The following is a 20,747-nucleotide window of genomic DNA, read 5'->3' as shown; positions in this document are numbered from 1 at the left end:
CGCCTCGCTGGCCCCGCCAATGGCGGCGCTGCGGGCTGCCACAAGATGGCGGCGCCCAGGCGGCGGCCGCGGCGCTGAGCAGGAGGAGGGGTGGTCGCGGGGCCGCCATGCTGCGAGCCTCTCTCCGCCAGGTGAGCTGCCCGGGGAGGTCGTGGTGATAATCATAATAATAACGATCGTGGTGGTGGTTGTGGTGGTGTGCAGCTGAAAAGGGCGAATATCCTTTCAGGTTTCGGCAGCGCTGAAGGAAGGACAGGTCACTCCGACGGAGCTTTGCCAGAGGTGCCTCTCTCTCATCAAAAGCACCAAGCTGCTTAATGCATACATTACGGTAGCAGAAGAAACCGCCCTGAAGCAGGCTGAAGAATCAGAGAAAAGATACCGAAGAGGTACGTTGGCTTGTTTACAGCTCATACCAGTCCTTAAAAAGCTCTTGTGGAGGAGCTCGCCGTGGCAGATAAAGTGCCTTTTCTTCCCAACGCAGGTGTGTGTGCAGCTCGCCTGACTGTTAGGGGACGGGGGTTGCAGGTGTTTGTGGGGGGTGTATGCTTGGCACCCAGCAGCGTGTTGGGTTCAAAAACCAAAGGCGATACCTGCTCCAAAGCAGGCAGCTTATTTCAAAAGCAGGTGTTGCAGGTTAAATATGCTTTGTAGTTATCAGGCAGCACTGCCACGGGTTGCCTTTCCTCTCAGAAGTTCGGTTTAGATGGGTAGCTAGTGATTACTGTGAGCAGGCGTGTGCAGCGGTTTTCTGTAGGCCTGGTGTAGTCCTTTTGTAGGACTGAGGTAGACAAACATCCACCTAAGCCCGGCAGGTTTTAAATTAAAAAAGCAAATGAAAGGAAAGCAGCTTTAATTTCAGTTGTGGGTGAACAGAACAGCATTAAATCCTGTTATCCGCAGCACTTAGAGGCAGAGGTGCCACACTGACCATCCTCATTTTCCTTTTTATTTCCTGGAAGACAGAAAAGGGAACTTCTCACCTGATAGAGTACTTTTTTTTTTTTTTTTTTTTTTCCTCCCCTCCACCTTTCTGACTGACAATTGTTATCTCCTGACAGCTTAATAAAATTGCCAGCCAGGAAGTTTAGCTTCCTAGTATTTTATTTTTTTTTACTGCACGATGGATAATTAATCACTTAGGGAAAACTTTCTATGCCTCAGGATATGTATTTTTATTTTTTTTTGGTTAAATCTACTGTGTATGGCAGGTAGGCAGAAATTTTGGCTCCCTGCCTAGGGATGAAGTAGATTTAGAGGGCACTGAAGGCTGAAATAAGCATTGTGTGGTCACTTTTGAAGAAGTAAACGTTTAAACATTCTTTTGAGTTAGCTATCCTGTCCAAAAGCGGCTGCCTGCAGGCATAGAAACATTTGCAGAGCTGTGTTCTGCGGGGACAGGTCTAGTCTGGGCAGGCGTAATGCTTAATAGTAGTTCTAGATTATTGGTCTTGAAAATGTAATAGGCAACCATCAAATGCTAAGTGGATAGCATTCTTCCAAAACAGGAGTGACATGTAAAATAAATTGTAAGTGATGAGAAGACTATGCATGTAGCACATTGATTTAATCTGTTTTCTTTGCATTAATTCGTAATGCAGGTCAGCCACTCGGTGTTTTAGATGGAATTCCTATTGCAGTAAAGGACAACTTTAATACAGCTGGCATTGAGACAACATGTGCATCAAACATGCTAAAAGGTACAGTAGAGCTTTTAAAGTAAAATTGGATCTCATTTCAGAGCTCTAGCTTTTCTTCTTACAGCCTTAATAGAGTAGAGTCTTCCAGAGATCAAAATATTTAAAAAAAAAAAAAAAAAAAGAGCGGAATTGATTTTAGAAAATGTGTTTATCTGATTTCTTCTGACAATATCATCTAGTATTAGTTATATCTCTTTTCTTGTGGATTATCTCCTTTCATATTGTTCCATTGCTATTAACAATGCAATGTTTATTCTAGGCCGTATATTAAAACAGAATTATTCTACAGCTCACGCTTTTTCATGTTGCTTGTAGACTTACAGAAGAGCAGTCAGTACTTCTTGCCGCTATTGTGTCAAGAGAAATGCAGACAATTTCTTGTTCTATTTATAATTGTTGACTTACATAGTGCTTTCGTATTGCTGAAGGAACAGTAGATAGTAACTTTTTTTTCTTTGTGTTCCTGACTTATAAACATGCTTTGTAAGACTTCGATTTTTTGATATTTCCTAAGCTTATTGTTCCTCTTAGCACTCCATGAAAATTTTCAAGGCACACTAATGTTTCCATAGTAAAAAGTAGAAAGCGTTTCTTACATCAGCTTTATTCTGCACAAAGTAAAACTGGCAAATCTTGAGGAAGATAGGATTAGCTCAAGTAAATCAAGTCTATTACATTTTTTAAGCAGAAGAAACAAAATATGACATTGCTATTTAAATAAAGTGTTATATTACCTGAGGTGCTTTTCCTTAAGCATATTCTCAGCCTTTGTGGCTGATTGTAGTGTGGTGGCTGAGAGTATCAGGAGTGGTGATGCCCTCGTTCCATTTGAGTGTGGGGGTGGAGAAATCCCTGTCACTATTCACAAAAGGAATTGGTTGCTACCCAGGGTTTAATGTAATGACACAATTCTCATAGTAGTTTATATAAGGTCAAAAGTGCTTAAGGGTACACATTTGTTCACAGGGTAGTCAGTATTTCAGCTTGTGGTTGACCATATGCTCCTATATCTCATGATAATGGGAATAATTCAAGATAGATTAGCACTCATCTGTAAAGAGCTATTTCTCATTTCTCCTCCTTTTAGACAGCTCCTGCAAATTGCCTGAATGCAGCAATTCAGCTAACCTTGTGGTTACTCATTTGTGTAAAGTCTTAGCTCTGCAGTGTAGAAATGTGTAATCCAGAATTACTGGATGATAAATTTTGGAGGGAAAAAAAGACACTGTATACGAAACAGTAGTTGGTTTATTTTGGCTAAATTTTGAGAATTACTGATACTGTCTTGAAGCAAAATTTGGGCACTGTCTTGATAATTCTTATACACTAATAATGGCAAGGTTGAACTGTTCAGAGGAGTAGCTATTTTTAAAAAGGAACCATATATCACCAGTCACTGCCTTAACTGCTCTGATTGTTTTCAGGTTATTTTCCTCCTTACAACGCTACAGTTGTTCAGAAATTACAGGATCAGGGAGCTGTGCTTTTAGGAAAAACAAACCTAGATGAATTTGCAATGGGGTGAGTGACGTTTATTTTCAACATGTGGTTTTGCATCATCTGTTCTATCTGTAGTCATTAAACTCCTCTTTATATCAGGCTAGAAAATGCTGAACACTTATCTGCAAAGTGTGAATTTATGAACGTAATGTTCAATTGTGGCTGTGTTTGAGAGGGAGGAAGTGGCACAGCAGAAGGCCATAGACAAGCGGACTTCCAGATCCAGTAGTGTGTTGTTAGAATTGGTTGCCACACCAGCTATTTGTTGCCTTTTTCTCTTTTTTTATTGGTGGTTTCTGTCCTTAGCTAATTATCAGCATGCACACAATGGCAGTTACTGCCTGTACCAGTCTGCTGCTGGAGTAGGATTGTATGAGTTCTCTCTGATTTGCTGTGAACAGGATAATTTAGAGCAACACTTAAATTTGTCTATGCTTTAGCCAGAGATATAGTTGATTGGGTGAAAATACTTTGCTTGGATCATTCTGGGTAAAGTCAGAGACATGCCCCAGAGGAAGGGCAGGGAAAAAGCACAGGAAGAGAACTCATCATGCAGTGTTAAAAGTAGTCTGAGCTCATTAAAGCACCGGATTCTGCTAAAAAGGATTTTCTCACCCCAGGCCTCTCATCTCTGGACTGTGTGTTAGCTTGTTCTATTATGTTGGCACCAACATGGCTGCGCCGTGAAGCTTGATCAGGGAGCTGATCCAGCTTACAAGTAATGTCTCAATTAGGTTAATTTTCAACTGTGTGAACTGCCGGCTCTGGTGATTTGGCCAATAACACTGATGCTGTGGAGTCAGGGAACATGAGGTGGTAGTTGTGAGGAAGGTGAAAAGTCCCTCCCTCCTTCTGGTGGCAGCCCACACTTAGGTTACCACAGGCTGGCTGAAACCAGATTCTGAGGAGCCAGGCTAGCACTCCCAACCAACGGGCTGTGGTCTCAGGAGAAGCCTGTAAAGTAATAGTACCTTATTTACAGAGGAGTGCTTGTTTCTGCCATTGTGGAGCTTTTCTCCCCACCTCTAACAGGGTGGTTTCCCACACCACTGTGGTCAGCTTTTGCCTCTCCCAAATGCAGGCCTGGGAAACCAGGCCAGTGTTTTGTAGCAGACCCACAGGTTTACTGTTATGTACTGTAATTCAGTTTTATATTTTAGTGATTATGTTCTTTCCAGTGGCATTAGCAGAGACTAGAAAGAAGAACAACTGAGGTTCTGTGGCAGAAAAGGATGAAGATCCATTTTTACAATTTATAACATTGTGGAAGTTGATAGCATGAGGATGTACATACACCAGTCTTTTTGTTTTGAGATTGGATTTATTAGATTGCATTCACCACGCTTTTCTTTATACAGGTCTTCATTTTTCAATGTGCCATCTGTCACTTCTGTCTGTATTTGTCCTATCTGACTGTTTCAGATCTGGGAGTACGGATGGGGTATTTGGACCAGTCAGAAATCCATGGAGTTATTCAAGGCAGTACAAGGAAAAATCTGCACCAAAATCTGATCCTGAGTGTGAAGAGTTTAAATGGGTAATAACAGGAGGGAGCTCGGGAGGCAGTGCGGCTGCTGTATCGTCTTTCACGTGCTTTGCGTAAGAGTTTTTTTTTAGAATTGTTTTTAATTAAATGTCTTGAAATATGTTGCAAAGCTTTATAATTTCTAATAATGTAGAATATAGATCAGGCTTTCAGAAAGATGCTGATCTTGTTTGAAACGCAAGCATTATTTGTACTGGCAGGCAGGAATTTATTTCAACATCCCTAGTTTATTCATGGCATAGCACGAAGCCAGCATAATTCCCTGTAGGCAAATCAAGGCTTATTCATTTTAAGTGTTATTCAGCATACTGATGTGACCACTTTGCACTTCATGAAGTAAAATGATAATGGCAGTAAAGGAATGACAATTTCATTGTTATTTCCCACATACTTTCTTAAAAATAACATGGGGCTTGAGACACATCCTCTGCCTCATTAAGTACATTACACAAACACACACTGAAAACTTAATTGAGCAAATGATGAGATCCCTCAACTTGTAACAGTATAGTAGTCTTTCCTCCCCACCTTTGTTTTTACAGCAGAATGTGTAATAATACAGATACCTGAGATTTGGCATCTAAAAGCTTTCAAATCTCTGACTTAACAAAAGGAAGCCAGCTACAAGGATATTAAGAAACTTGCCTGCTTTTAAAAAAGTGAGTGGAGTTTTAGTTTATTTACAATAATATATAAACAAGCTGTATTTTTTAAAAAACAATTATCTGCATGGAATAGTAGAACACTATTTAAGAAATGGATTGTTTATACCATCTTCCCAATTCTGCTGTTAAAAGACATCTGTTACGTAAAACTTCACACCTTTCATTTTATACAGCTGCGAGAGCTACATAGCTTTTATAAAGGATGATTTCATTTCTGTGAATTTAACTGGAAGGTATTTAAAATGCTCTTTAGTTACTATGTCTTCATTTACCCATATATGTTATATGCATCTATCTTGTTAAAAGATTTTTGCTCATGTTGATTACAGCTTTTATTTTTTTTATATACAAAACCTGTTTTTTGCCTCTCTTTTTCATGATACCTCTCTACATCTCACTGCCCTTTGCTAGGATGCACTTAAATTTACTCAAAGATTTAATGTTGTTTAAACTGAACTCAGCAGCCATCCCTGAGGACTGCTGGTCCTTGGTGTGAGCCAGAATGGCCTGATCCTGAGGTGGCCTAGCATCTTCCCTTATGTTGCTGGGCATGCAACAAAACTTCCGTTTTGCACTGCTCAGCATTTTGTCAGATCAGGGCAATCCTTTGTCCAGCTATTTTATTGCCTAAAACCTATTGTATATCCACTCTATTGATTTCTTTCAAGCAGCAGAAATGCTGCCAGTCTTTCTCTTTTCAGTTTTAGATTTGGATATACAGAAATGCTACAAAAACAATGATTTATTTTTTTTGTATCAGTATAAAAGCTTTGAAAAAAATCTACTTCAAAGTCAATGGAATTGGTTCAGCCATCTCAGAAATGGATGCCTGTGGGAAAAGTCTCATACCAACCTTAGCACAAATTATATCCCCTTCCTAACTTGGCTAAGATTTTGATGATACATTAAAGATTTTGATAAAAGCAGGTCTATTTTTAAAATGGTGTTTGAGTTTAAAGTCATTAAAAACAAAAGAATAGTTTTCATTTCAATGAGACTTTCCAATTCCATTGCCATTTTTGAAATAAATATTTCAGTTTAGGACAAGATTTCACCTGTGAAAGAGTAATAAAAGAAGTAAACTTAAGAAAAACGAATGAAAATGCTGTGTTCTAAAATTGCACTTGAGCTGCTCTAAACTGGGAGTTCTGATGCTGTGCTTTGTAGGCTTGGAAACAGGAAAAGCATCCTAGACCTTGGGAAGCATGCCTTTTCATTAGGGTAAAAAGCATACTGTGTCAATGTTTCCTTGTATGCTGGAATGTGCTACTTCATAGTGTGTAGATTACTGAATAAGTGAACATGAATATCTGGAAATTGTACGCTACATCATGAGACGTATCGTTCAGAGACCACAGAATTGGAACAGACCAACAGAAAAGCAGGAAGTAGGTGTTTAGGACCTTATTTAGAGTGCCTAAATTTCCACATATTTACCTTTGTGGTAAAGACTGAGCTTTCCTTATGGTTAATTCAGAGGACTTAAGAAAAATATTGATGAAAAATAGTGGACAAATGGAGGTGACTAAAATGTGGTTTGTGTGGTTATGACTTTTAATCTGGGAAGAGCTCACACATTTTTAGATCTATATATCTTAAAGACATGAATATTTACGTTTTGGAAATGTTCCAAATCATTTTACTAATGGTAATCCTTTTGAAACCATAGAGCTTTAGGGTCAGACACAGGAGGATCTACCAGAAACCCTGCTGCTCACTGTGGTGTAGTAGGTTTAAAGCCAACATATGGACTGATATCTCGCCATGGTCTCATTCCTCTAGTGAACTCCATGGATGTGCCAGGAATCTTAACCAGATGTGTGGATGATGCTGCAGTTATATTAGGTATTACTGCTACCTACGTCTTTGTATACTACGTGTCTTTGCTCAAAAGACTGTCTCAAAGCAAACTGCATTCCAACTACACAATGTATGTTTTCCTGTTTTTTCATATGTTATGTCGTATTTCAGGTTCACTTGCTGGACACGATCCTAAAGACTCTACCACAATTCAGGATGTCTTTCAGCCATTTGAGCTGCCCAGTATGCCTGATGTCAGCAAGCTCTGTGTAGGGATTCCTAAGGTAACAATTAAATCCTGTCAGCAATTGTGGACTGGAACAGCAAATAGCACTTCTAAAACAAAATCCGTGTGTCTTGACCATCACCTCACAGTGTCTCATGATTTAAAATAATGAAGATAATAGGAGAAATTCCAGGGAAAGAGCAATATGTGCTCTGTTGCCTGTGTAGGTAATTCAGAGTGAGCGTGTGCTAGTGCTTCATCTAAAATGTTTTGTCATTGTTGTGAGAAACATTGTCAGGAAGTTCCAGGGGAAATAGGGAACTTCAATTCTTGTTTCTCTCTGTGGCACTTTCTTCAGTCACTTCTGTAGCCTCCCACAAGTTGCTCTTACTGACTTTCCGTACAATGAGGTTAGCACAGGTTTGTGTAGTGTTTTTGAATCCTTGTCTACATGGCACTGTGTTAAAACATAATTTTAAAGGCAATTGAATGGCACAAAGAGCCATGATTCACCGAGCTCTAATAGGTGTTGAAGGAGAACTTTATCATAGCCATTAATGTTTTTATCAAACCCAAATATTTAATATGGTAAAAAGATGCCCACTGACCAATTAATTAATCAGAATCTTTAATCAGTATCTTTAAGAAATTAGTTAGCTGCATACTGTTTTGATTTTTGGCAAATCTAAAATAGTGGCATGGATACGTTATTCATATCTCTTGGACAGCTGTCTTCTGCTGCTACAGGTTATGCGAAACAGGTACATGTATATTTTAACATGAATTGTAGCTATTCAGAGATCAGACAGTACTTTACCTACATATTGAGAGTTAGAACTAAAGCAAGTATCTTCAAAAGTAGAGAATTTTAATGTCTTTAACTTAGCTCTTAAAACAGGAGCATAGCTTATCTAAGTCTTATCCCAACCTTGTGACTGTAGTTCTTTGGTGGCTTGTTTTGTTCTTTAACTGAGGCATGCTAATTTCAACTGATGTACTGCAGGCATAACATATGAAGTTAAGCTGTATCTTCCCTGCTTAGTAGCCATAGTACTAGGGTTTAAACCCAAAGATTCTACCCATGAACTACAAGGCAGTACAGAATGGTCTCTGTTAATAGACGAACAAGTGGATAACTGGGCAATCTCCTCCAGACCAGAACTGCAATTCCCTTACAGAATGGATTACACAAAAGTCTATAATAAGCATTCAAAATCTTATAGTGCTGAGCAAATAGTTTAAAAGTATTTTTGGCAAAAATAGTATTTGTGTGTTGGTTGTCAGTAAAAGTAAACTGGTATATAAAATCACTCTCCTTAATTCTTGTTTTTCTCTAAGGAGTACAACGCACCAGGGCTTTCTAGTGAAATTCTGTCTGTTTGGTCAAAAGCTGCTGACCTCTTTAAGAACGCAGGTGCTAAAGTAATTGAAGTGAGTTTACCACACACTCGTTACTCAATTGTCTGCTATCATGTGCTGTGCACAGCAGAAGTGGCATCAAATATGGCCAGGTTTGATGGACTGGAATATGGTAAGGCCTTCAAATTCGTTGTTGTTGTTGTTCTCAGACAATAAAAACCTTGCTGAATGGCATTTAAAAATATAGCTTTGATAGATACACATTTCATGGTTGAATGTTTGGTCACGTTTCTTTGGGTTGGAATAGAACAAAAAACTGTGCAAATAAAAGCTGGAACAAATACATAAATATTTTATTTCATTTGTAGACACATGAGTATCTGGGGTTAAAATCTTTTTAATCTCTCTATAATAAAATAGCAAGATGCTTTGATGGTTTTCCAGAACAGTAGCATGTCAGACTGCAGCAAACGGTGGTTTATTGTATTATTAAGTGTATCACTATTTTATGTTGCTAAGTCTTAAGGATCACAAATCTTAGTTTCTAAATTCCTTTTTCTTTACAGGACATCGTTCTGACGTGAACAAGTCCACAGAAAGTATGTATGCTGCAACGCGGCGAGAAGGCTTTAATGATGTTGTAAGAGGAAGAATTCTATCAGGAAACTACTTCCTCTTGAAACAGTAAGTGGAACACATCTTGAAAATCAAATCTGTGAAGTTACTTTTTCATGTCTTGATGAGCAATTCATCACCACTTCCTTAACAAATTAATGTCCTCACACTAGTGGCTACTTCTAATATAATTATTACTTTACCTATGTAATACCTAGTGAACTGTTAATAGTGAATGATTTTTTTTCCCCTAGTTATACCAGTGTGACCCTTCTGAATTAAGTACAACAGCTTTGCAATTTTATTCCCCAACAGATTGTGACCTGTTAGTTAAACTAAGGAAAAATCTATCCCATAGCATGACATTGAAATCATAGTGCAGCCATCGCTGTTGTAGCGTTAAAAGTTCTATAGGTGTTAATCTCATTAAAGCTGCACAGAAAAACTGCTGATACATTCTACTGAGATCTTCTAGAGCAAGCCAGATGGTATGGCAATTAAATTAACTATAGCTTTCTGCCTTAGTACACAAGGAAGTGAAGGCACTGGCAGAGCTACTGAATTAATGTTTTTATAGACGATAGGTTTTTATCCAGCTCGTGTAGAGAATCTGATCAATTTGATTTTTTTTTTTTTCTTCGCGGTTTTCACCCCTCATTTAGCAGTCCTAATTTATGAGAGAAAATAGGAGTCATACTTAATTTGTTTAGGTACTAACAGAAAAACTGGTCATGTAATTGGTCTCAAAACAAATGCACCACAGAAAGAACTCTGTCAGCAACAGTATTCATCAAAAGTGACTTCTGGTTGCTCTCAGAGACAGGAATGTTGTCAGTCAGTATGTAACAACCAGCTTTTATGGAATGCTGATATTCTTGCCAAGTGTGTTCCTTCTGGTCACAACTGTCCTGATCAACTTTCCTAAGGCTGCTTTAAAATTCATGCAGCTCACTTTTCTTTGTGAAGGAACGAAAGATTGGCTTCCATCAGGACTGAACAAGAGAGTCCTGTTCCTGTTGACAGTAAATTACTTTTGAAGTAATCCAGGGTTCAGAAAAGCATTCTTGGTATAAATAGTGAAGTACAAACAGCTGTGTCTCCTGCAAATGTTGCATTTTACAGATTATTTTTGTCTTGCTTTTGAAATCTATAAAATAACTAGGTGGTTGTTCATGAAATAATCATAGCTTCTAAATGTTGCATCAGAATTAAGAGTGTGTTTTGATTTTCTGGTATTTTTTCACTTCTTTCAAACATCCAAAATAGTATTTCCAATGTTGTTAAGGTATTATTTGAGGCCCTTTTTGTTCCTTTTACTGTTTACTGAAGTTAACAGCTAGGATGATCTCAGAAATTACGCTAGCAGAAGGGCTAATTTCAATACTATAACTTCTTAACTAGAATCGACTGTCTCTTACTCGTTGCAACCATTTTCATTGAAGTATTTCAGAAAGTTAAATCTTTAGATTACACTGAGAAATAGGCTTTTGGTCATTTTCACTTATTCTATCTACACATTTCAGTATGTATTGACTTTTCTCCTTTGTTAGTGAGTAGTTTTTAATATCCCTCCCCCCCACCTTTTTCCTTTAAGAGTAGCTGCTGGTGTAGATGGTGATTGCTTTTGAAACCAAACTTCTCTGAATTTAAAGATTCCATTGCACGTTTACCAGTTTTGCATGTGAAGTTAAAAGGCCAAGAAAACATAAAAGTTAACTAGTTTGTTTCTGTTTCAGAATTGATTAAAGACAGTCTATAAAGCCATAAACCACTTATTTACATGAGGAAAAAAATCAGGAAAAGATAAGGTCTTTGTAATGATCTGTGAAGAAGTATGGTAGACATACATACGTGGTTTTCAGTCCATTCAGATACCTCCGTAGATGATGGGACTCTTTCAAATGCTTTAAGTATCTATCTGGATTGAATCCTAAATGACTAATGCCTATTTTGAAAGCCCTCTTTATTTCTGTAGTATTTCTAGGCTTCGTTATGCTGTTCTGCTGTGGAATTCAATGTGTGGTTTGGTTTCAGAAAGGCCATGCCAGTATTATTCTGATTTTTAGTTGAGCACTTTAAACTAGGGTTTTGTTTTCCCTTCACCTTCTTTCAACTGAAATTCCATGTCTCTTCCTTCCCTGACAGCTTCATGGCTATGAGAGCATAAACACTGAACTTCTTTACCTGGTGACTAGGCTGTGGTGTATCAGTGTTAGTCTCTTAACCAGGCAGAACAGTGGGCTTGTCTTCTTATGGTAACTGAGAAATTGTTCTGTATTTTCAGAATTAAAACATCCTGCTCTCACATCTGTATTTTTTTCTAGGAACTATGAGAATTACTTTGTCAAGGCACAGAAAGTCAGACGTCTCATTGCCAATGACTTTGTGAAGGTTTTTGGAAGCGGTGTTGATATTTTACTCACTCCTACCACTCTGAGCGATGCGGTCCCATATATAGAATTCATCAAAGAAGACAACAGAACCCGCAGCACACAAGATGACATCCTAACACAGGCTGCAAATATGGCTGGTGAGTAGGGACAGGTATTCAACTCCTTTTCTGCTGCCTAGTCGGTTCTAATGTCTATTCCCTTCAGCTTTTAACCTCTTCTGGAGAATTAAGATATCTCACCCATCTCTTGTATTATCTGCCAAGGATAACTAGGTAGGTATAGTTTATTTATAAAGTGCTTTAAAACATAAGGCTAGATTATAAAACGCTGCCCAGAAGGGGTCACAGATAAGGTGAATTCATTCAGGTTCCAGAAACCAAAACCTTGTTTTGAGGAAAGTTGGTTCTCCTTTGACAGGATGCTGACTCCTTCAGTTGATCTAATTCATTTTTTTGACCACCTGACAGTATCTGTAGTTCATGGACTCAAATGATCTTAAGTAGTCTTTTTCTTCTGCATTTTCTTCTTTCTTTTGTTCTCTCAGAATTGCTATAAAAATGACTCTAACTGGATTTTTTTAACAGCAAGTCTTTGTATGCATAACTTCTTTTTTTTGCAGGATTGCCAGCCATAAATGTTCCTACAGCTCTTTCAGAGAGAGGCTTGCCAGTTGGGCTCCAGTTCATTGGGCGTTCATTCCAGGAGAAGCAGCTTCTCACTGTAGCCAAGTGGTTTGAAAAACAAGTAAAATTCCCAATGATCCAGCTAGAAGAAGTGAAACGGGCATGACCATGGTGTCCTCTAGCATCAGAAATCTGCTTCTTTTTCATAACGTGAGACTTGCTGGTCAGCTAAAGCAAGAAAGCTGTAGGGATGGTCTAAAAGCGTACTTCTGCAGGTAGATCTATCTTCTGCAAAAATAATAACTCAGTTTGAGAAGACCATATGCAGGATGGAATCATGAGACCTTGATTCTGTGTAATTAAGGCAAAGTGAATCATTAAGTACACATGTCTGTGTTACTAAAAGCCATTTCTAACTGATATTAAAAACATCAGATTGAAATTATTTATCTTATGTCTGTGGAGCTGCTTTTTTTTCCATCCCCAGAGGGCATGTAAGGTACCTGGCTCATTAAAGAACTAACCTGAACTTTTGTGTGAAAATTGCATGGTTGCCAAAGGGCTTGGCTTCCCTCTGGAACGTGGGCTTTTGTAATGGAAACAAGCAGACAAGCTGTAATGGAACAAAGTTATCAAGGGTCCATTTGCCAACAGAATTGTGAGAATCACATGTAGATGGCTCATTTTAAAAAAATAAACAAAAAACAATCCCACCTTTCTTCTAGCAAACTCTTAGCAGGAGATGAAGTAACCTCCAGGTATAGGGATCTTGCAGATGATTCTGGTGACTTCCATCATAAGAGGGATGAATTCCAGGTTTCTTTTGAGGAAAGATGCCAGTTCGTCCTTGACCAGCTATTTTCTTCTTCATCACTGTTCTCTATAATCAGCACTTAATTTCTTACTTAATATTTATTTTCTGGTGTGTAATTCTCCGTAAGGACAATACCAGCTATTCCTTCATGGATGTTTATTCAACACAATAGAGGTTTGAAATAGATTTCCAAACCATAATATTAGTATACTGGAAGACCTACTAAACTAGTAAGTTGACAATGTTGTAGTTTCCGTTTTTCCAAAGTGGGAAAAAGTATGGAGGATTACATTTGTAGATCTGGTTTTGCATCAGATTTGTTTTCATTGATAGTTTACAGCTTTCACCGAGTGTAGATTGAGGGGAAAATGATTGTAATACGTTAACATAAAGAATCTTCCTGAATTACCTCTTCTCTTAGACCATACTGTCACTTCTAGAAAAACATCTAATTTCTAAAAATCACAAATGACGGTGAATTTTCCAAACCCCAACATCAGCTATGCCAATACCTTTCCCACACAATTAAGCACTGCACAATTAAAAATCCCACATGATTAATAATTTATATACTAAACATTATTAAAAAAGGTACACTTTGTTTTTAGTCTGGTGCTCTCTTCTTGCCCTAGAACAGTCTTCAGGGAAATTGCTATTCCTCAGGGGGTGATGATAAATGGTAGTCCCAAAAGACTACTTTAACCACTGTCTTATTTAATAATTTAGGTGTGCTTTAATTGTTCTGTCGCTGTTCATGTCTAGCAGCCTAAGATCCAGATCTTTCAGTGAGATTATCCACTATCCAAGTTGGAATCACTGCTCTTTGATTTGCAGTCAGGCCCCACACCCAGATCTCCCACCTACTTCTTGTTTCCTAAAGTAAGGATCAGTGTCTTTTGCTGAGAGATTGAGATTAAATCCTGATTGTGGAGGGTATTGCTGGAAGGACACAAAGAGCTTTGGAGTGTCATGGGGAAAAAAACAGGCAAAGAAGAAACTGATCTCCACTAGAAACTAATTCTGGACTGATGTCTGTCCCAGCAGAAAGTGCCTTTTTATACTAGACAGTCTTTAAGCTCCTGCTGAAATGAAATCAGATGGGGAAAATGGGATCAAGGCAAAGATCCTCACCCTGTGTGTGCCAGGCAGGTAGAGGAGGGGTAGGTGAAGGGAAACTCTCCTTATACCTGCACCACTTCTTTTTAAAGCAGGGTTCTGAATCCAGTCTCCAGCATCTTCCAGATGAGTGTTCAGATGATCAAGGCAGTTGGCTCTTCTGACACAAGTCCTTCAGAGTTTCTTCTGTTAATAGATTGCCAAGGGTGGAATAAGTATGCAGAGAAGTATGCAGCAGAGTACAAACCAGACAGACATCCATCCTACAACCCCAAACAGCGTGGCATTTTTAACTTTGTTAGTGGTTGAGACCCATCTCTTTCAATCAGGCGTTGTAAAGTCTTGGAAACAGAACTCCTGGTTAGAATAGTCCCTTCTTGAATACTAAGATTTCACCAAGCCAGAGGTGAGAGCTTAGGAACCAGCATGGTTGAGGAGCTTCAGGATGTAAGCAAGAGTACCTCCATTTTTGTGTGGTATCTAAGAGCCTTTTGTTGTCTTTGTGTTAGAAAACTATCTCTAAGTAGCTGATTCTGTGCCCCTCAGCATTTCCTGAAGTAGCTTAACACCATGACTTACCTCTAGATGATACAATGGTTATGAGAAGTATCTCTGAGCAGATCTTTCTGCAGCTGCTACCAGTGCCAAGTCATGGCTTCAGAACTGTAAACAGTGAAGTTTCTATGTTGGGTTATTAAAAGCTCAAAAACCCTTGTTACAGAAATAGAGGAATTTTAGAACACAGGAAGGTCTGGGGGGAAAAATAGGCCTATGTGAACACTTTGTACAGCTGTCTTGAAAAACAATTTGCTGAAATAATAGAGTTGAAACTTTTATGACATTGTAGCACAGCCACAGCAGGTGGCTAGGTGTAACCCTATCACACAGGGAGCGCTGTGAAGGATTTGTAGCTAGAGGATAATTCCAGTGCTTCCTGAAGGAAACAAAAGCTACAGCTTTAACAAACAAGCAATCTGCTCAAATATTTGGAGTGTGATTTTTTTTTTTTTCCTCCAGGCAATAGGAAACTGTAAGGGCATTATATAGTGGAAAAGTTATTTTAAGAAAATTAAGACCTTTTCCCGTAAGGTGTTTTTAAATACAACTGCAGTGTGGTGTTGCAGTTCATGCAATTTCCATATACCTGTTTTTCTCCTTACTCTGCTTAATAGGCTCACAGTAAGGGCAAGTTCAAAACAAGTTTATGATTGCAGCTATTTCGCTATTGCTACGTTTCTCGCTTTTGAGATGTAGGTCACTTAATAGTTACTGCAACTTCATTGTTACTTCCCCTTACATACTGTTAATCATTTTTCCACTTATACTGTTCACCTAGGAACTCATGTGTTCTGGAAAACTACAATGAGAAATGGGTTTGTAGCCTGCCAGCACTAATGCCTGGGGCATCCCAGGGGCTCCCCCTTCAGCTCTGCCCCCCTGAAATGCTATTCCCTTTGAGAGAAGTAACACTGGATTCATACAGGATACGGGCCACTGAAAAAGGATGAGGAGAGGTGTGTGCAGCATGTCTAAAAATATGAGAGCCTGATAGGGTTATATGACGGTCATACTTGATTTTAAACTAGTAACCAGAATGCTACCAGAGAGGGTAGGATAAAGAAACGGAGAAGTCAGAGGAGCTAAAAAGGTTATCTACATTTGTTATTTTTCATTAAGTCTCTCAAATAAAGAGGAAAGTATCCAATTACATGGATGTTAGAGGCAGGAAATGAAAAACACTCATAATAATCTTAATTAGCTTACCACACCTTTGGCTGATTAATGTCCAGATGCAATTAAGGGATTCCAAGCTAACATTTTTATTTCAAGCAAGATTTTTTTTCCCCACCCAGCATGGGCATCCTCCCATGCTTCCTGTTGAACAGTGGTAAAAAGATTCTTCAGCTCAGCCATGCAGGGCAGTCAAAGGAGCAGGCAGGAACCCAGCCATGGGGCTTTGACTTACCCTGCGTATGGTTTTACAGCTTTGTCTACAGTATGACTGCCGAGAGTTGCAAGCAAATGTGGTATAGTATGTGATGAAATGGCCTTCAAAGCACTGGGAACCGGGGCTGTTTAGCCAGGAGGGCTGTCCTTGTTGGTTGGTGGTGGGATTGGAAGAGGGGACAAAGCTGGAGACCTAGGACAGGAAGATTAAGATGAAGGACATGGGGCTGAGGAAGCAGAAGTGTTCTGGTGAAGGAGGTTCCTTGGCTTCACGTTCCGAAGTTGAAACCTTTGAAGGTGGGTATGTTTTTGAATTGTACCTCTTTGAACTAGACAGTCTGCTTGATTTGCTCCAAGGTCAGAGCACTTAGGACTTGTATTTGCAAGTGTTTAGTCCAAAAGGGTGTGCTACTGTCTGAGAAAGGTAGGCATAATATCTGCTTAACAGAAAACAAAATGAAAACATTGCTAACACTGGGAAGCCTAGGAACACACTGAAAAAGGACCTGTGGACCAAATTTCCCTATATAGGTAACTATTTCATGCAGTCATCTCCATAAATTCATCAAAATTTGTCTAATCTAAAGAGTATTCTGGTTTATTTCCCTTCCAGAACCTTCTGTTAAAAACTTTGCTTGCAGCCAAGCCACACACACCTGTTTGCTCGAGGCAATATTGTTCTTTTGTTTAAATGTGCCTTCTCACTCCATGTGTTTAATTCACTATTGTATTTATAGAACGCAGTAGCATTCTTCCTTAGCCTTTATTCTGCTAGGACGAATAAGTCAAGCTCTTCCAGTTTACTCCTGTGTGTTTGACTGCCCCCTGCTAATCCCCATAGCCGCTCACTGCACCTGCTCCAGCTGAATTCATCAGTTTCTGACATGGGTGACCAGTACCGTAAAGACGATTCCAGGTGCAGTTTTACAAGCATAACTGCCTTAGTATTTCTTCATCTCTCTTGAAAAATTCCTCCCCAGAAAACTGGAATTGCACTCCTGTTTTGCTCAGATGCTTTACACCACACCAGTAGCCCAAAGCAAGTTCATGATTAACCAGTGCACTCAGGGCTTTCTCTGTCTCCACAGCTTTCAATGCATAAGCATTTCTGGTATGAGCTGAAAGCTCATTATTAAACCACTAGGTTCACGACCCTGCACTCCTTTTCCTTAATGCTATTCATATTATCAGCATTTTCCAGTTTTTCCTGTAGAGTCCAACTCTCTGTTTTGACAGTAACTCCCAGCTTCATGTAATCAGAAACAAAGAACGTGTCCTTCAAATCACTTTTACTTATCTCCATAAACTTAACCTCATTGCAATAACTTTCCAAGCCGTTGTTGCCGATGGGCTCAGAGGACAATGGAATTCAGCTTCTCCTTTGTATGTGTCACCTGTGCCCTGATGGACTGGGACAATGCACTGCCTATTGGTAACAGCTAGCTATAGGCTGAGGAGCTGCTACCACCCTTAACAAAAACTTGAGTTTTGGTCCCCTCTCCACTTCATTGTGACTTGCTTTGAAGGCTACAAGCAAACAGAGCCCCTCTGTGATATACATTGTTCAAGAATATTGAGAACCTGCCTTTTGAAAGATCTTCCATCTATTGTGCATCTATCCAACCCCTCCCTCACCCACTCCACCCATAACAACAACAGCAATAAAACACCCAGGATAATAAACTATTCTGAACAAGAGTTGCCTGTTTGCTTTGTATCCACAGCACTGGAAACGTAAGAGCCTGGATGATCTACTCTCAGCTGTGAACAATGGAAATGCTGAAACACTAAAACCAAACCTCCTATAGACAAAATGAAGCCTTGTTGCTCAGATGAACTGCTAACAGCAAGCTGAGCTGAACCTGCACTGAACTAGCACCCTAGCGGAAAATAAAGTCGATATTAGAGTTAAAATTATTTCCTCTTCTTCTTTAAAAGTGAGACCCTTTGACAAATTACAGCATCAAGGATCTTCATGGAACTATTGCTCTGCTCTGGGTGACAGCTGCACTTTACAAGTAGACCATCTCTGAGTACTGCTCTTCCACTCCAACACTTCGCTGTCAATAAACATATTCCATTTAAAAATAAGATTTTCTAATGAATTTGGCCAATAAACATGGATTTCATTGACAGACAAGATGGTGGAGAAAAAGTGAGAAGAAAACTTGTTCTACTTACCGTCAATAAACTGGGTGTGCTGTTGACAAGACAAAACGTCTCTCAGTCAGTAACCATAGTAATGTATGTGCTCGCCTAACGCGGGTGTCCAAAAATCTCCTCCTGCCATTCCTCCTGAAAGCACAGAAAGCACAGGCATTCCCTAAACCTTCACTTCTGGCTTTCATGACCAAACTCACTAAATGAATATCATATTTCTACACTACCTAGTATGACTAATGTAAATGCACTAATGAATTAACAACACTTTGGAGCCATTTTAGAATGTATTTCCATATTTAAGATATAAGAATTTAACCCATCTCAGACTCCATTTCTCACAATCAGAAATTGCTGCCATTGCCTTAAGTATCAGCCCAGTGGATGGGTGGGGAACAGGAAAACTAAATACTGCTTGATTACTCTTTTGATCTATTCCATTTTTAAGTCTTTTTCTAAAACCTGCTGCAAGCTGTAAACTTTATCTGTAATTACCATTACGGAGCACTGGCATTAAATAATATTGAAAAATTATAAACTCTCAGGACATGAAAATGAAATCTGAAAATGAGTTTAATTATTCATGAATAGCCTTTGGAGATACCTGCCTATTTCAATAAGGCTAAGGCTGTCGGGTCTCTACCTATATACCACTTTTATAACACCTGGATACCTATTCAATATACTTATAAGTGGGAGGCACTAATTTTTCTCAGCTTTATTGAGGAAGAGCAGCTGCACAGAGAAACCAAAGATACCATTTTCAAAGTGGTCTTTTTCAGAAGTGACTTAGCTCTGTACTTACAGCAGGACTTTGAGAGTGGGTATGTGATTTACTCCCATTAATTGCACATCTTATGGCAGAGCCAAGCACTGAATCTGGTGTCCCAAACTGGGAGCCGATCTCTGTTCATTACTTTTTCAGCCCTTTCCCAGGAGAAGAGAGCAATTTACTGTCATATCCAATAACCTTCTACCCTGCAAAGGACTGTTCTGCCCCCTTCCATGTGCTCAATAAATTGTTCATTCGCTGACAAACATGCATTATGGACTGCAACAACTGCAAGCATGCAAGGGCATTAATATCTTGTACTTACTGCTGTTTTTCTCGGTGACTGGGTTTTAGAAGGCCAGAAGTCCTAAGACTGTCCAGCACTGTCTCACCTGTAAGACCCTGACATATCTCAGCGGGGCTCCCATTTCAGTGCTTTGCTCAAAGAGATCAGGCAATTCATTCCTGAGTTTACAGATGGCAGCTGAGACCCTACCTGAACCCTGTTTTCCTGTTCTAGCAGTTCTGATACAAACCTTGCCTTGTACCCTAAAGCAACCTCACCTCCACATGTGTGGGATCCGTTGTTCAGTCACAGCTTTTAGCCCTGTTCCTTGCATAAAATGATCAAGTCACCTCATAGACTTGTTACAAAATCTGCCTTAACACAGCAGGTGTGTTCTTCTTTTGCAGTCACTCTCATAGCTTGGCTCTGGAGGATCTCCCATACATCCAAGCCCTCCTCGTGCCAAGCCACTACAGAGGGAATCAGTGACAGCCTCGCACGGCCGCCGCCAGCTCCCCCTATTCACCTGCCCGGGGACACAAGGTGCCTCTAACACTCACAGCACAGCGGATCCTTTGCCAGTGCCACCTCCTCCTCTGTCCATAGAAACCACGTCTCCTCTCAGTGAATTTCTGCCCATGTTTATTCAGATCAAGGCACAAGGCAAACAAAAGCATCTGCTTGTTTGCAACTTTCCCAAATCTTCCAAATTGCTGTCAGCGGCTGTCCTTCTCTCTGCACCCTTTCTGAAAGCTTGATCAGCTGTCAGACTTCAGGTTGCCTCCCAGGAGCCTGATGAAAATGTTACAAAGAAAAGGACAACACCCAGAAGCCACATCAGCATCACTTCATGATAAATAATTTTTCTTACCATCCTGCTGAAGTGGGACAGCTAGCCATGTTTACTTTAGTGCATGTCAAGTACCTTCCAAGAAAAAAAAAATCCCTCTACGAGTCTAAATATATTATGGCAGCATTATTTTTACTATCCACCTTTTATAACGAGCTCACAAAGGTCTCAGATTAATTTGATGGGAAGCATTTTTCTAATTTTAAATATTTTTAAAGCATTATATCCATCCAGTCCCCACATCATGATTTGTACTATTTTTCCTAGGACTAAGACCCAACAGGGTCATGACTGACTGTGCCTGTTTAAATAACGTTAGCTTCCTCTTTTCCTTCCTTCCTTCCTTCCTTCCTTCCTTCCTTCCTTCCTTCCTTC

General features: G+C 39.5%; 1 protein-coding gene across 2 annotated transcripts in view; it reads left to right on the top strand.

Annotated features, from left to right (window-relative positions):
* Positions 1 to 58: 58 nt before the first annotated feature.
* The window catches only part of QRSL1 (glutaminyl-tRNA amidotransferase subunit QRSL1), a 23,668-nt gene continuing 2,979 nt past the window's right edge, over positions 59 to 20,747 (top strand). Inside the window, exons 1-11 of one of the 2 annotated variants that reach the window (XM_035321415.1) lie at positions 59 to 131; positions 230 to 389; positions 1,602 to 1,700; positions 3,125 to 3,221; positions 4,623 to 4,799; positions 7,081 to 7,256; positions 7,383 to 7,495; positions 8,776 to 8,968; positions 9,363 to 9,480; positions 11,736 to 11,941; positions 12,424 to 12,956. In XM_035321415.1, coding sequence (XP_035177306.1) covers positions 108 to 131; positions 230 to 389; positions 1,602 to 1,700; positions 3,125 to 3,221; positions 4,623 to 4,799; positions 7,081 to 7,256; positions 7,383 to 7,495; positions 8,776 to 8,968; positions 9,363 to 9,480; positions 11,736 to 11,941; positions 12,424 to 12,593 — 1,533 coding nt within the window. In that variant the 5' untranslated portion in view covers positions 59 to 107 and the 3' untranslated portion in view covers positions 12,594 to 12,956. Of the gene's footprint in view, positions 132 to 229; positions 390 to 1,601; positions 1,701 to 3,124; positions 3,222 to 4,622; positions 4,800 to 7,080; positions 7,257 to 7,382; positions 7,496 to 8,775; positions 8,969 to 9,362; positions 9,481 to 11,735; positions 11,942 to 12,423; positions 12,957 to 20,747 lie in introns of those variants that run through there. The other variant, XM_035321414.1, reaches the window with a different exon arrangement.

Source organism: Oxyura jamaicensis, chromosome 3 (assembly GCF_011077185.1).
Source record: "Oxyura jamaicensis isolate SHBP4307 breed ruddy duck chromosome 3, BPBGC_Ojam_1.0, whole genome shotgun sequence".
NCBI lineage: Eukaryota > Metazoa > Chordata > Aves > Anseriformes > Anatidae > Oxyura > Oxyura jamaicensis.
The sequence above is the reverse complement of the archived record's forward strand: the minus strand, read 5'-3'. Positions and strand labels throughout refer to the sequence as shown.